The sequence below is a fragment of the Callorhinus ursinus genome, unplaced genomic scaffold (genome assembly GCF_003265705.2).
Source record: "Callorhinus ursinus isolate GAN/ISIS: 27379988/994484 unplaced genomic scaffold, GSC_fseal_2.0 scaffold5, whole genome shotgun sequence".
Lineage (NCBI taxonomy): Eukaryota > Metazoa > Chordata > Mammalia > Carnivora > Otariidae > Callorhinus > Callorhinus ursinus.
Window position 1 is genome coordinate 8,191,379 of NW_027397067.1, and position 15,887 is coordinate 8,207,265.

General features: G+C 45.3%; 1 protein-coding gene across 2 annotated transcripts in view; it reads left to right on the forward strand.

Moving 5' to 3' along the window:
• Positions 1–14,702: 14,702 nt before the first annotated feature.
• Positions 14,703–15,887, forward strand: part of XKR4 (XK related 4) — a 474,664-nt gene continuing 473,479 nt past the window's right edge. For both annotated transcript variants that reach the window (XR_012378203.1, XM_025871429.2), the window contains exon 1: positions 14,703–15,578. Coding sequence is in view for 1 of the 2 variants with exons in the window: in XM_025871429.2 (XP_025727214.1) it covers positions 14,758–15,578 (821 nt within the window). In the remaining variant the exon portion in view is untranslated. The remainder of the gene's footprint in view (positions 15,579–15,887) is intronic.

A 15,887-nucleotide genomic window follows, 5' to 3' on the forward strand; every position in this document is an offset into this window, starting at 1 on the left:
TAATGTCTGTATTGATTAGGTCTCTGGCAGTTGGTACTGCCTCTTTTTCTTTTTTTTTTTTGAGGTATTTTTTGCATATTGTCATTTTGTCCAGAGGAGAATAGATGAATGAGAGAACAAAATGTTAACAGGGTAACAACATCCCCAGAAAAATATACACTAAATAAATATGAAGAGACCTGAAACTGGAGGGGAAAGAAAGTGAAATAAGGAAAACAGAAAAAAAAAGAAAAAGATAAAACAAAGAAACAAACAAACAAAAAACAGCATATGATCAAATATGATCAGGCTGGTGCATAGATCAGAGCCACACACTAGATTTCCTGTGTATTTTGGTCTGTTAGAAGAAAGTGCCCCCCAAAATTTTAAAGAAAGAAAACTTATATATGTACAAAAATAAGGGTTAATACAATGAAGGGATGGAATATGACTGTAAAATGGAAATTGTAAAAGATCTTATAAAAGGAATTGATAAGAAGTTGGTTGAAAAAAGAAGAGGATTTAAAAAAAAGGGGGGGAGAGAATGTGATCAGGCAGGAGACTAGAACAAAACCATACCCTAGAGATTTAGGGTATATTCTGGTCTGTTAGAAGAAACTGTATCCCAAAATTTTAAAGAGAGAACAATTTATATATATATACCAAAAATAAGGTTAACTACTATGAAGGGATAGAATATGACTCTAAAAGTGAAAAATAAAAAAGATTTTTTAAAAAAGGGATTGATACAATGTTGGTTGAAAAAGGGAAAAAGAAAAATTACAAAAAAAGAAAAAGAAAGTTATAAAAAAATTAACTTTGAAAGACTAAAGAATCATAGGGAAAAAAGCCATGAATTCTACGTGCAGTATTCCCCTAGCGCTGGTGTTCTGCCGTTCTCATTGATCGGTAAACTTGGTCTTGCCTGGCTGTTCTTGCTGATCTTCTGGGGGAGGGGCCTGTTGCCATGGTTCACAAATGTCTTTGCCGGAGGCAGAATTACCCCACCCTTGGCAGTCCGGCCTAAGTAATCTGCTCAGGTTTGCTCTCCGGATCTTTTGTTCCCTGCAAGCTTTTGGTACTGTTTTGGAGGACGAGAGTGAAATGGCGGCCTCCCAATCTCCACCTCCGAGGAGCCGAGAACTCAGGGCCCCACTCCTCAGTGAGCCCCCAGAGAAAAGCAGTCAATCACTCCCATCTCCCCGGTCTCCGGCCGCACTCCGTGCTCACCCAGCCTGTGACCGAGTATTTCTATCTTGGGCACCGGACCCCATTTGGAGTCTCCAAACCCAGCAGGTCCCTGTGGTGTGCTCCCGCACTGCTCCTCCCGGGGGAGGAAGGGGAGTCTTCCCAGATCTGCCACTTGTTGGATCCCTGCTGGAGGAGCAGTGGCCCAACTGTGCTGCAGATCACGGTTTATGGCAACCCTGAGCTGAGAGCCTGATTCTCAGCTCCGTCTTTTCAGCTGGCTTCCCCGTTGGATACCAGGGTGCTCCGCCACACTAAGGCACTCTGGTCTTCCTGTGACCCCAAGGGTCCTGAGACCGTACTGTTCCAGTGAGGGTTCCACCGCCCGCTCAGCCACTGGGGCAACATCCCTCAGCGGAGCAGACTTCTAAAAATTCCGATTTTGTGCTCCATGGCTCTATCAGTTGCCAGTAATGGCCGATGGAGGCCTCCTCCCCCGCTGTTTATCTTCCCGAATATCACATTGGATTCACTTCTCTGCACGTCCCACCTTCCAGAAAGTGGTAACTCTTCTGTTCAGAGAGTTGCTGCTATTCTTCTCTTTGATCTCTTGTTGAGTTAGTAGGTGTTCAGACTGGTTTGATCCTTATTTAGCTGAATTCCTGGGACCAGACGAAAATTAGGTCTTCTACGCCTCCACCATCTTGCTCCTCCCCCCTGTTTTTTAAACGTTTTTATCCATTAAGCCAATCTATTTTTTTATTGGAGAATTTAGTCCATTAACAATTAAAGTGATAACTGATGTGTATGTACTTATTGCCATTTTGTTAATTATCTTCTTGATGTTTTCATAGTTCCTCTTTGTTCCTTGCATTTTCTCTCTTTGCTTGTGGTCTGATGACTCTCTTTAGTGTTATGCTTAGATTCCTTTCTTATTTTCATTTGTGTGTTTCATAAGTTTTTGCTTTGTGCTTACCATGAGGTTCACATATATCATCCTATGTGTATAGCAGTCCATTTTGTTGGTAGCAACTTAAATTTGAACTCATTCCAGAATTTTACATTTTAACTTACATTTTATTTTTTTGATGTCACTTTTATATATATATTTTTTACTTTTCATACCCCTTAACTAATAATTGTAGTTTTTGTTAATTTTACTACTTTGTCTTTTAACCTTTATACTAGCTTTATTAAGTGATTAATATATTTCCTTTATTATATAATTACCTTTATCAGAGAGATTTTTACTTTCATGTTTTCTTGCTATTAATTACTGCTATTTTTATTCAGCTTAAAAAAAGTCTTTAATGTTTCTTGTAAGGCAAGTTTGGTAGTGATGAACTCCTCTAGCTTTTGCTTGTCTGTAATTCTGAATGATAATTTTGCCAGATAATGTATTCTCGGTTGGAAGTTTTTTTTTTCCTTTTAGCACCTTGCATATATAATGCCATTCCCTTCTGGTGTGCAAACTTTCTGTTGAGAAATAGGCTGATGGTTCATGGGGTTTCCCCTGTACATTACAATTTGTTTTCCTTTTACTAATTTTAAGATTCTCTTTTTATCTTTGACTTTTGAAATTTTAATTATAATTTCTTGTCTTGGTGTGGCTATCTTAGTGATCATCTTATTTGGAACTCTCTGGGCCTCCTGGACCTGAATGTCTGTTTCCTTCCTCAGGTTAGGGAAGTTTGCACCCATTATTTCTTCAAATAAATTTTCTGCCCCTTTCTCTCTCTCTTCTCCTTGTGGGACCCCTATAATTCAAATAATATTCTACTTGGTGATGTCCTACAAGTCCCTTACATTATCTTTATTTTTTAAAATTCTTTTTTTCTTTTTGCTGCTTTATCTGGGTGAGTTCCATTGCTTTGTCTTCCAGCTCACTGATTCATTCTTCTGTTTGATCCAGTCTGCTATTGAGTCTTTCTAGTGTATTTTTCAGTTTGGTTATTTATTCTTTAGCTCTGTGACTTCTGTTTGGTTCTAATATTTTCTATCTCTTTATTGAAATTCTCACTGTGTTTACATATTCTTCTTCCAAATTTGGTGAGCATCTTTATGACCATTAGTTTGAATCCTTTACCAGGTAGATAACTTATCTCCATGTCATTAAAGTATTTTTTCTGGCATTGTTCTTGTTCTTTCATTTGGAACACATTTCTCTGTTTCCTCATTTTGCTGGATTCTCTGGTTTATTTCTATGTGTGAGGTGAAATGGCTACAACTCTCAGTCTTGGAGGAGTCACCTTGCATAGGTGATGAGTCTTCTCATTCAAACTTGCTCTGTCTCTTGGTTGTCTCTCAAACTTTTGTGATTGTTTAAATCACTTGGTTTATTCTTGATATGACCCTGTTGTTGAGGGTGTGCCAAGATTTGTCACTGTTCCAACAGGAGGAATCTCACTTAACATCGTTTCGGGTGGATTTGAAGCCAGACCCTCAGGTTGCAACTTTTAAGGTATGCAAATATGTACAGTTCATGGAACTGTAATCACTGCTGGCCTACAGACCTGGAGGTCAGGAGATGTCCCCTGGGTGACAGTCATAAAAAAATAGACAAGTGTATAAGCTGTAGTGAGATCAAAGGAGTGTACAAGGATGATGTCTCCTTGCCTATGTTCCCTAGAAGGGCCTTCTTAACCTCTAGATGTGTGGGAAACCTGAAGCTTGTCCCTCAAGCTGAAGCTTCAGATTAATATGCCTTTATGAAAGGAATACTGAAGTTGTGTTTTAGTCAGCTGTCTGTCAGTGCCCTGGGAGTAGTGGCCTGTTAAGAACTGTCTTTCTAATTGTTACATTCCCATGGAGCTCAGGAATGCCAACCCCTTTGCCACCAGGGCCTGGCAATCAAGGGGTGTCCCTTATGTGGATTGTACACACCTGCTGGCTTCGACTAGGCAGCTGGAGAGTATAGGCAGCAGGGCATGCTCACTGGTTTCAGAAAGGTGGTGGGATTGTGCCATGACTGCTCACCCCTGCTTGCCTTAGTAAGGCACCAGGAGGATGGCACATCCAAGCTTGCTCACCTCTGCTAGCCAGGTAGGTGGAGAGTGCAAAAACAGTGTCCACCAGTGCCTCTGTCTCCATCAGTTCAACTCTCCCCTGCACCTCCAGCAATGTTTTTAGGTTAACTAATAAATCTTCACATCGAGTCTATGTACTTTACAAACTGCTGTTCTTTCACTGGGTCTCAGGGTGAAGTGGGATTGCACATGAATTTCTTAAAAGAAGAATCTCAGTTTCCTGTAGCACTTTGGGGCCAGAAGGTCTGGTCCACCCTCTATACCCAAGCTAGTCTGGGGCTGGCTGCCCCACACTATGGTGATTCATCTCCTTTGCTTTATTTTATTTAGTCTTGAAATTTCCTCTCTTTATTACAACATTCTTGTTCTTTTCATTTCTCTTAGCATTCCTCCAAATTCCAGCTGAGCCCTCACCAAAATTTTGCCCCACTCCTTTCTTATTCACTCCCCTGTTCTAACATGAATTTTGTTTGTTATCCTCTACATCCCTCAAATCCTATATTAAGAAAAATGCCAGTGATGTGTCTGCATCATAGAAAACAAAGACTATAAGTTTTGAAGTAAAATTAGAATAAAGGGTTTTTGCTGTCAGTTTCTAATGCTCTTGAGAGTGGGAGGGTCTCCTTCACTATCTTTATAAAACTCTTTTTATACTTTGTATAAGAAAATACATGATTTTTTTTCTAATCTAGTTTTAGATTTACAGAACAGTTACAAAGATGTCATTGAGAGTTCCTATATATACCTCTCACTCAGTTTTACATCTTACATTAGTGTTACATTGGTCACAACTAAGAAACCAACATTGATACATTACTACTAACCCAACTTTGAGCTTCATTTAAATTGCACTGATTTATCCACTATTGTCTATTCCAGAATCCTATCCAGTATACCACGTTACACTTGGTCATCATTTTCTTAGCTTCCTCTTGGCTGTGACAGTTTCTCAGACTTTTCTTATTTTTGATGCCCTTGAGGGTTTTGAAGAGTACTGATTGGGTATTTTGTAGAATGTTCCTCTATTAGGGTTTGCCTGATGATTTCCTCATATTCAGACTGGAGTTGTGGATTTGGGGAAAGACCACAGAGAAGTGTCCTCATCCCATTTTTTAGGGGTACTTGCTATCAACATGACTTATCACTGTGAATGTTGACCTAGATCATCTGGCCAAGGGAATGTTTCCCAGATTTCTCCACCGGAAAATTACTCCCCACCCTTCTCATACTCTATTATTTGGCGGCAAGTCACCAAATGCAGGTCACACTCAGAGTGGAAGGTAAGGGAGGGAATTAAGTTCCTTCTCCTGAAGGGACTCATTCTACTTTCCTCTCAAGTACCAGCATCTAATAAAAATAAAACTCTTTCTTATTCAAGACTATAGTAATTTTAAAATTTGTCTAAGTGCTAGAATGGAAAAATGTGTTTTCTGCTTTTTTATTGCAAAAGTACATTTCAACAATGTCAGACTTAAACAGATTTTTATTGGCTGGTTTGGGGACTTAATCACCATTTGCCTTTTTTTTTTCCCTGATAGGAAAATGCATTTTAAGACTTAAATGACTCACTAAAATACTTCAGAAACAAAGCGCATTTGCTAGTTGGAGGCTATTATGAAGTATAGAAAGAAACACAGGTCTTCCTCTTTTTTTCTGCATCAAATCTAAACCTCTGCTTCCAGCTCTTAAGACACTTCATTTTAATGCACCCCATTGTATTTGCTTTTAATTAGCTTGTGCTGCTATACCAATTTGGAAATTAAAATATTGGGGCAATTCAACCTTTCAATTCCCTCTAGAAGTTTATTTTTGGTACTTGTATTCCTTAACACTAATCTGCTCCCTTCCCTAACTTATTTCTAAACTTTAAATTCCATGGTACTTTTTCTAAATTTTGTTTAAAAGCCCATTTTTGTTGACTTTTGAGCAGTCTAGACGTCTCTGTGCTTTTTGGAACTTTAGCTTTGTGAAAGTCATGCTTATCATTCTCATGGTCTTCCGAAGAGTTGCAGGTTATTTGTCTGGGAAAACTTCTCCCAGAATATTTATCAAGTGCCTGTTAGTATGGCAGACACCAGATTGGTAGACTATCATACATCATAAAGGGTCCTATACAAGATCTCTCTTCAATTCTCCACTCTGCTCCTAGACTGTTCATTCCAAAATGCAAGATTAGTCCTGCCACTCTTTTTATTTTAAAGGCTTCAACAATCCCTACAGTTTTAGGGAAAAAATACATCTTCTTAGCTTATCCCATAAGAATTGTGATACCAAGCAGTCTTTCAAACTCTCAGGGTCTCTTTGACTCTCTTTTTTTTCAAATGGTGGTAAGATACTTGTCTGTGTATTTTTTTAAATGTGTCATGAGGTCTTAACAAGGCAATAGTGTTTGAAAAACATAGGGTAGGAGATAATTTTATTTCCTCTTGGTTGTAAAGTTTTTCTTTTTCTTTCTTTTTTTAAGGATTTTTTATTTATTTATTTGAGAGAGAGAGAACATGAGCAGGGGAGGGGCAGAGACAGAGGGAGAAGCAGGCTCCCCGCTGAGCAGGGAGCCGGATATGGGGACTTGATCCCAGGACCCTGGGACCATAACCTGTGTGGAAGGTAGAAACTTAACCAACTGAACCACCCAGGTGCCCCTATTTTTTTTTCTTTTTTACATTTAAAAAACCGTATGTTTTTCTATTCATTTAAATGGAAACCTTTAGAATGGACAGGAGTTGGGAAAATGGGTTTTGTGGTGGGGCAAGGGTATGGTCCAGATGTCTGGAGAAAAGAGATCTCCCTACATCTGGGGATGGTGCAGTGAAGGGTGTCCTGGCACATAGGAGAGGTCACTGGCCAATAACTAAGAGCAAATAACTCCATTGTGATAGGTTCCTACCAATTCTTTGAACACTCCCAGGGGGTACTTCTGCACCAATTTGAAATGACTGGATGTGAAGCCCTATACTCTTCTCAGAATTATGGTTGACACTTTAAGTGAAAAATCTTCAATTTGGTAGTTTTCTGGGTGGATTCCAGAGAAAGGTTCTGGGACATATACCACCGGCTTATTCATCAGGACAACTGTCTCCATAGCATTCAGTTACTTAAGTAATTGAAGTTCTTATTAGTAAATAAAAATACAAGACAGGAGTATAAGTATGGATAATCACCCTGTCTGAGTCTACTCAGGCTGCTATAATAAAACACCACAGACTGGTGGTGACAAATATTCAGTCTGTACCATAGCGCAAGTGGAATCCTTAATTTGGTTAATATTTACCACTGATTTTCCTGGCTGACCATAAGGAATAGCTGGGTCTACTTTATTTTTCACCTCTATCTTTTCAAAGTCAAGTAAACTGAATCAAAATATTTAATATTGAGTCTGTTTTACTCCTTGCACCTCTCCTGAGTCCATGTATTCCCTCTATAAAGTTAGATTGTTAAAGAAAAAAAAAATAGAAACATATTTTAGGTAGGCCCTAACAAAGTCTGCTTTCCACCCTCACTGATATGAATCTTTGGGGTACATGTTAGCATTAATGAATATTCTGATATGATTTCTACATTGGAACCTACAGGATAAGCTCAGTACCTACTGGTAAGTGTGTAGGCTCTCTGCAGAATGGGGAGGTTATCCTGTCGCCCATGCTAGCTGCCATAGAAAAAGGTAGAACCTTGAGTGAGAGGTTCAGAGAGGTTCAAAATCAGAATTTTGAGTAAGGGCCTTAGATAGACAGGTAAAAGAGGCCTCTTTCTCTTGGTTATAAAGTGTGTAAGTAAGGTGAAGAGAGGACCTCTATTCAAAATAAGGATGACCACGTTGGAGGTGAAGGGTCTCATGAATGAGGTTTTGAAGTAAAGACTTGAAGAAAATGAAACAAACCTTTCGGATCCTTGTAGAAAAACATCCCAGAAAGCATGGACAGCATCTTCAAAGACTGTGGGCAGTATCTTTTTGGGTGTATTTGAGGTATCATAAGGAGAACAGGGTAGATGCAGCAGAGGGAGGGAATGGATGAATAGGGTCAGAAGGAAACTGGTCGCCCAGGAGTCAGATTATGCAGGGCTTTGCATGCCAAGGTGAAAATTTTTTTCCTATGGTGAAAGATGAGAAGATGTTGGATGAAGATAAGCCAGGGCCAGCATCATGAGTGTGTGACCAGTGTAGGCACACAGGAGTCCATGTTTAGAAGGGTCTCACACTTCAATGCATTGCATATGCCAATGTTTATTTTTTGAATCTCTGTCTTGTAAGTGAATTTCGATGGGACAATGAAACATGTGCCAAAGACTTGGAGCCTTAGCTCATCAATGGTTCTGTTTCCACCTCCTTGCTTCCCTTGGATGGATCCTCTGCTATCTATTCGCCACCTCCTGGTGTTCTAGCCCTGACTGACCTCCCCCTCCGTGCTCTCCCCTGTGTCCCATCACCATTGTCCTCCACCTTTAGTGGAGCCCGGGGCACAGAAGTGGGGAGGATTGGGGCCAAGTGGGTGCTCCATGGCATTTCAGGGTGAAGCAAGGTGGTAGCCTTCCCCTTCTTGGGCTGGCAGCCCTAGGAGCCTTCAGCAGGGTTGTCTCGCCCATCCAGGATCCAGGTACTGAGTATGTCTCAGTGTGAAGGCTGCAATCTCTTGAGGATTGTTTGTCCACTGTGGATTGAAACAGAGGTTTCGTGGGAAAGGAGATTGGCTTCCTTGCCCCTCGCCAGGGTCATTTTGTACTGGGCCCCACAAATTTTGTTGCTGACCCTGATTGAGTAGATAAATAACATGATCTGGCTTGCTTGGGGAAGGATGACTTGGACTGTTATGTTGACTAAAGGGCCTCAGGGGAACAAACAGGAAGCCCAGTAGGGAGGCAAGAATCCAAGGGGGAGATAATTGTGAATCAAATCAGAGTGGCATCAAGGAAGATGGTAAGAAATGGTCAAATAAAAATACATTTTGAACATAGAGCCAAAAAGTGTTTTCTGGCAGATGAGACATAAAGCCTAAGAGAAAAAAGTGGCCAAGGATGACTCTACATTTTTTTGGTTTGAGAAACAAAAGGAAAGAGTTGCCATTAGCTGAAATGAGGAAGGAGAAAGAGATTTTGAAGGGTGAGGGAGGATTTGAAGTGCAATTTCAGACTATTTAAATTTGAGATGTCCATTAGGCATCCGAGTACAGATGTTAAGAAAGCTGTTTGGTGTATTCTGGGGTTCAGGACATATCCAGCCTGGAGAAATAAATATGGGAGTTATCACCATATAGATGGTATTTTAAAACAGAAGGTTTCATGAAATTATCGAGGGAGCAAGAGTACAAAGAGAAAGATTTGAGGACTGAGCCAATTTAAAGATAGAGGCAGTGAGAAAGAATTAGCAAAGGACCCAGAATTAGCAGAGAAGCAGGCTTTAGGACGGAAAAAAAAAAAAAAAAAAACCAAGTGTGTGGTATGGTGAAAGCCAAGTGAAGAACATATTTCCGTGAACAGGGAGCCAGTGGTCAACTAGCTCAATGCTGCTGAAGGTCCCGAGTAAGATGAGAAGTGGGACATTTAGTAAAGTAGAGATGGTGGTGCGCACTTAGTGAGGGCAGTTTCACTGGGGCGGTTCTGGGTGTATCTGAGTGGTTCTGGGTGTATCTGAGTGAGTGCAAGAGGGTAGAAGAGGAATTGAAGAAAGCCAGCCTAGGCAACTCTAGAGAAACTGTGTGAAAGCCTGTTAGGGGGATTTCTTTGTGGCTAAAAGGGCATTGGAATCAAAAGAAGTTTTGGTGGGTTTCTGTTTGTGTGTTTGTTTGTTGTTTTGTTTGTTTTTTTAACTAGTGGATAAATAACAGCATGTTTGTATGCTGATTGGGATGTTCCAGCCCAGGGAAAACCAATGATTGTAGAAATTAGCCGTGAATTGTGCTTTTGAGCAGTGAGAGGGGATGGGAGCTGGTGAGCAAGTGGGGTCTCCTTGTACAGGCCAGAGGCTGAGTATGTGGGTACAGAGGTTGGTGGGGGGCAGGAGGTACTGAAAGCTTTGTGCATTCTGTTCTGATTCCTTCATTTTTCTCAGTGAAATGGGAAGCATCAGTTGAAAGTGAGGGGAAGGAGGTATTTAAAATTTGAGAAGGGGGTTGTCTGGGCGGCTCGGTTGGTTAAGTGTCTGCCTTAGGCTTTGGGTCATGATCTCAGGGTCCTGGCATCTGGCTTCCTGCTCAGTGGGGAGTCTGCTTCTCCCTCCCACTCTGCCCCTCACCTGATTCATGCTCTCTCTTGCTCTGCTCTCTCTCCCTCAGACAGAAAGAGAGACAGCGAGAGAGGGAACACAAGCAGGGGGAGCAGGAGAGGGAGAAGCAGTCTTACCGCTGAGCAGGGAGCCCCATGCAGGACTCCATTCCAGGACAGTGGGATCATGACCTGAGCCAAAGGCAGATGCTTAACCAGCCACCCAGGTGCCCCAATAAATCAAATATTTAAGAAGAAAGTTTGAGAGGGGAAAATAAGAAAAGAAATAATCATTTAGAAGAGTAGAAGAGAAAAAGGATGAGGAAGGCATGGTGTAAGGCTGAACAGGCCTGGGGTCCACTGTAGTCTTCCCGTGATGGATCTAAAAGGAGCTCACTCAGCGTGGCTGCATCCTTCCTCCAGCCATAGCCAGTTGCAGGGGCTCAGACCCACAGTCAGTAGAATATAAACAGGCTTGGTGTTTCGCCAAGTAGGAGGGATGACAGGGATGAAGATGTGTTTGAGGCAGGGCTAATGGTGGCTAACCATGGAAGTTCAGCAATGTAAGGAAAAAGGTGAGGGCCACATCAGTTAAAGGGCATGAAAATGTAGTGGAATTGAATCCAAGGGTCCTGGAGGAAGTGAGTTAACCATTTAGGAGCAATTAATCATAGCGGAATACTTGAGATGGAGATGATGCTTGCAATTGGGTAACGCCCCGGGTTAGATTATGACAATGGAAGTGAACCTCTGAGATAAAATGGAAGACAAGATCATCAAAGGAGACATTACAGTTCTGATAGACCAGGAAACCTTACCAAAAACCAACTGATTCTGATGTAGGCGGTCCAAGGACAGCGTTTTGAGGAAATCTCATTTTAGGGAGAGAACAAACTGAACATAAAATTTTTGAGTTATAGACAAGAAAACATGAGGGGGTGGAAGAAACAAGAAGAATATTAACAGAATATTGTGTATTTAGTGTTCGAATGGGCTGGACATAGTGTCAGTTCACCTGTATCATTGAATTTATTCCTGGTCACAACTGTGGATACCAGAGACTGTTGTCATCCCTATTTTACAAATGATGAACGTGAGAGCCAGGTAGGTTAAATAACACACCCAAGGACACCTCTGTCTGAGTCTGAACTCTGAGTGCTTAACCATTATGTCGCTCTTCCTTGACAGGTGCAGTGATTATGACAGAGCAGGAGATATTAAAGTCCACATCCTGAGATGTGAATAATAGACTTATGGGATTAGAGACTCTTGAGAACAATATTGTATACAAAGCCCAGAATATGCATTATCTCATCTAATCCTCCTATTAATCTTGTGTATTAAGCAATTTGCCCAGATCCTGGGGTCAGTAAGTAGGAGAGCCTGGATGTGAATGCTTATCCTCTGATCTACTTGAACACTCCTTCCACCATCACTTTCCAGCAATGGTTTAGACAGAAACTTTAAAAAGAGTCTAGACAGTTTTGAATAAATGTATTATTAAGGAAACCATTACTAGTTATTTCTTTTTTAGAACCTAACAAGATAAGTCTAATTCCTATGTTTCCATGGGAACATAGTTAGTACAGAATGTGGCATTCTTCCTGTTGTGGAATGTTCTTTCTATAAATTCATGCATTCATTCAACTATAATTTATTGAGCAAATAGTCTGTGCAGGTGCTGTGCTAGGTGCACAGTTACCGGCGGAATAAGAAACATCCCTGTCTAAAGGAAACTTCAGTCAGCTCCAGGCTTTTAGAACCTCAGATATTCTGCAGGGCCTTTTCACACCTGGCACATTTTTAAGGCACTGCATTTGACCTAGAATACACTCCATCCCCTAGGACCCGGTCACCTAAGAGATCATATCTCTCCCCAATGGTTTGGTATACAGCAAGACCAGCTGTAGTGCCCTGGAGATGAAATCTTAGATTTGGACCCTGGGGAAATAGTACCAGAGTGCTATTCTAAAAGGAATTTTCTTATTCCGAGGATCCAAGTTTAAAGCTAGTTTTAAAAATACACCCTTTGCCTGGCATTCTAACTGGCTCAGTGGTAACCTTTATTCATCACTTGGCCATGACTTTTGCTAGAAATACTGGATCTGTCCATGCCACGTCATGTTTATGGGCTCTATGGCCCAACACCCTCCTGCCACACAGTTAGGAAAAGCCAAGTAAGGCAGCGCCAAGGGCACCAATCTGTAAGAATGAAGAAGGATGCATCCAAGGGTGGGGAAGAATTCCACCCTTTGTTCAGGTTGGTGTTAAAACAGCAGCTTTAGCACCAGATATCTGGGGTGGCTATTTCTACATGCAGAAATTCTTGTGCACTTCTACTTCATGATGCTACTAATTAAGAATGGCACATACACTGGTTCAAACTGAGCCTGTGTCTACAAAAGGGAAGGAGGGGAGGGTGTTATGTTTTGCCTCCAGATTTAGAAGACCACAACTGGTGCTCTTAATGGCAGTGTAACACGTGTTGCCTCACTTCCCTCTGGTCTTAAAACATGTGAGTCACAGTGTAATTAAAGAATTACACTCTCCGTCTCTTACACTGCAAAAGTTAAGTGAGACAAATCAGACTAAGTTTTCTTGTTGAAAAAAAAATGAGGATCCTCTTTAATACCCATCACCAGGCTTACCCATCCCCCCATGGGTATTAAAGAGGGCATGTACTGAATGGAGCACTGGGTGTTAAACGCAAACTGAATCATGGAACACTACATCAAAAACTAATGATGTAATGTATGGTGATTAACATAACATAATTAAAAAAAAAAAGAAAAAAGGATCCTATATATATTGGGTTTTTAAGAATTTCTTCAAGCCCCCAAGTATCCTATATCCTTTTTATATCTAATTTGGTGAACCACTCCGATCACGGATTTAATTTATTCGAGTCGTTTCTGGAGTTGTGGGACCACACATCAAGTCCGTAACTCCTGTAGCTTTAAGAGAAGGTAATTCTTGTTTTTGAGTAGGGGAGGTGGCGCCAGCTCGCTGCTCGCCGCTCCCCACCCGCCGGCCAGTACTCAGTTTCCCGCTGTTGCCGGCCCCGCCCAGCAGCCCCGCGGCGCTTCGAGCAGCCTTCTGGGGTGCTGCGTTTCCCACCCGCGGGAGGAGACGGTCGAAGGCAGCCTTCGGGCCCACCGCTCCCGGTGGCTCCGCTGCTTCCCGCCGCTGAGAGCGCGTGGGGCGTGCTGACCGGGCGGCGCGGACCTGGACCACTGAGGGTGCCCGGGTCGCCTCCTCACCTCCGGGAGTCGGGCGCTCCCGCCCACCCGAGAACTCCGGCTTGTTCCTCCCCCCAAGGGCGCGGGCTGGGGCTCCCCGCGGACCCGCCCACTCGCCGCAGCACTCTGGGCTAGCGGTTCTGCGCTCAGCTCGGTGCCTTTGCGGGCCCTGCACTCCCTCTCCCTCCCCAGCTCTTTCAAGGCCGGGCACACCCACTGCCGCTGCCAGCGTTCGGGGCCCAGGCGTCCGAGTTAAACCCCGTTTCCCAACCGTCGCCAGCTCTAGCTGCACACCCAACCCTTCTCCAGGTACCCGCAGAGCAGAACGGAATACAAAGAGGCCTGCGCCCCCTCTGCCCTCGCCACCGCCACACCCGCCCGTTCCCACTCTTCGACCTCCGCGAGGGCTGGACGCCGGGACCCCTCCTCTCTGCGCCCTCCTGCCTCTCCCCCTATGTCGTTAAAATCCACCCAGCTTTCCCAGAAATCCCGTGGGTTGGGGCCCTCGACCGTCCCCCTCCGGCCTCTCGGCCGCCACTCTTGGCCCCCGGGACCGGCCGGCCACCCACCCCCACCGCAGCCACGCGTCTTGGTCCCGGCCCCTCCTCCGGGGCCCTCCTCCTCTCTCGCCCCTCCCGAGCCGGGGTGGGAGCGGCGGCAGCTGGAAGAGAAGGGATGAGGTCATCCTCTCCCTCGGAGTCAGCTGGTGGAGGAGAGGAAGCGGGAGGAGGGAGCGCGCGCGAGGGGAGGAGAGGAATGTGCAGGTCCGAGGAGCGCCGCGGCGGCCGCTGCTGCTCCTGCTGCTGGCGGCGGCGGCAGTTCGGGCGGCAGCCGCGGGGCTGGGACGGCGAGGAGCGCGGGCGGCTGGCAGGGGCGCGCGCGGGGCGCCGCGAGCAGCTTGGCTCCGCGCAGGCAGCCAGGCGGCGCTCCTGCCGGCCCCAGGCGCGCGGCTAGCCCGGCCCAGCGCCCAGCCCGGCGGGCGGCGGCGGGCGAGCCGGCGCAGGAGCAGGAGGAGGGGGAGCCGCGCCGCCAGGGAGGGAAGCCGGGGCGAGGCGAGGAGGTGGCGGGAGGAGGAGACAGCGGGGAAAGGTGTCAGATAAAGGAGGGCTCTCCTTCGGTTTGGAGGCATCATGGCTGCTAAGTCAGACGGGAGGCTGAAAATGAAGAAGAGCAGCGACGTGGCGTTCACCCCGCTGCAGAACTCGGACCACTCGGGCTCGGTGCAAGGATTGGCTCCGGGTTTGCCGTCGGGGTCGGGAGCCGAGGACGAGGAGGCGGCCGGGGGCGGCTGCTGCCCGGACGGCGGCGGCTGCTCGCGCTGCTGCTGCTGCTGCGCCGGGAGCGGCGGCTCGGGCGGCGGCTCCGGGGTCTTGGGCGGCCCGGGCGGCGGCGTTGGCGGCCCGGGCGGCCCCGTGGCGGGCTCCGCGGCGCTGTGCCTGCGCCTGGGCAGGGAGCAGCGGCGCTACTCTCTGTGGGACTGCCTCTGGATCCTGGCCGCCGTGGCCGTGTACTTCGCGGACGTGGGCACGGACATCTGGCTCGCCGTGGACTACTACTTGCGCGGCCAGCGCTGGTGGTTCGGACTCACGCTCTTCTTCGTGGTGCTCGGCTCGCTCTCGGTGCAAGTGTTCAGCTTCCGCTGGTTTGTGCACGATTTCAGCACCGAGGACAGCGCCACGACCTCAGCCGCCTCCAGCTGCCCGCAGCCTGGAGCCGATTGCAAGACGGTGGCCAGCAGTGGGTCTGCAGCCGCTGAAGGCGAGGCTCGTCCTTCCACGCCGCAAAGGCAAGCATCCAACGCCAGTAAGAGCAACATCGTCGCCACCAACAGCGGCAGCAACAGTAGCGGGGCCACCCGGGCCAGCGGCAAACATAGGTCTGCGTCCTGCTCCTTCTGCATCTGGCTCCTGCAGTCACTCATCCACATCTTGCAGCTCGGGCAAATCTGGAGGTACCGTATCAGGGGTGGGGAAGAGGGAGATCTGCTGCTGCTACTACATCATCGCTGCTTTGCTTTTGCACGGAAATTGTTTAGGGTTGCTCTGGTAGTAACCCTAGGCACACTCTCAGTTTTTTTCTTCTTTTTCTTAAACTGGGCTTTGCATTTTTAAGATTTGTGATCACAACCTAGGGTGGGAGGGAAGTGAGAAACAAGGGACAGGCAGCAAAGTGGTTTTGATCAACCTATCCCTTCTGTGTTCCCACTCTGCTTCACTAGCTTCTCTATGTTTATATGCTACCCCCTCCCCATTTTTAATGA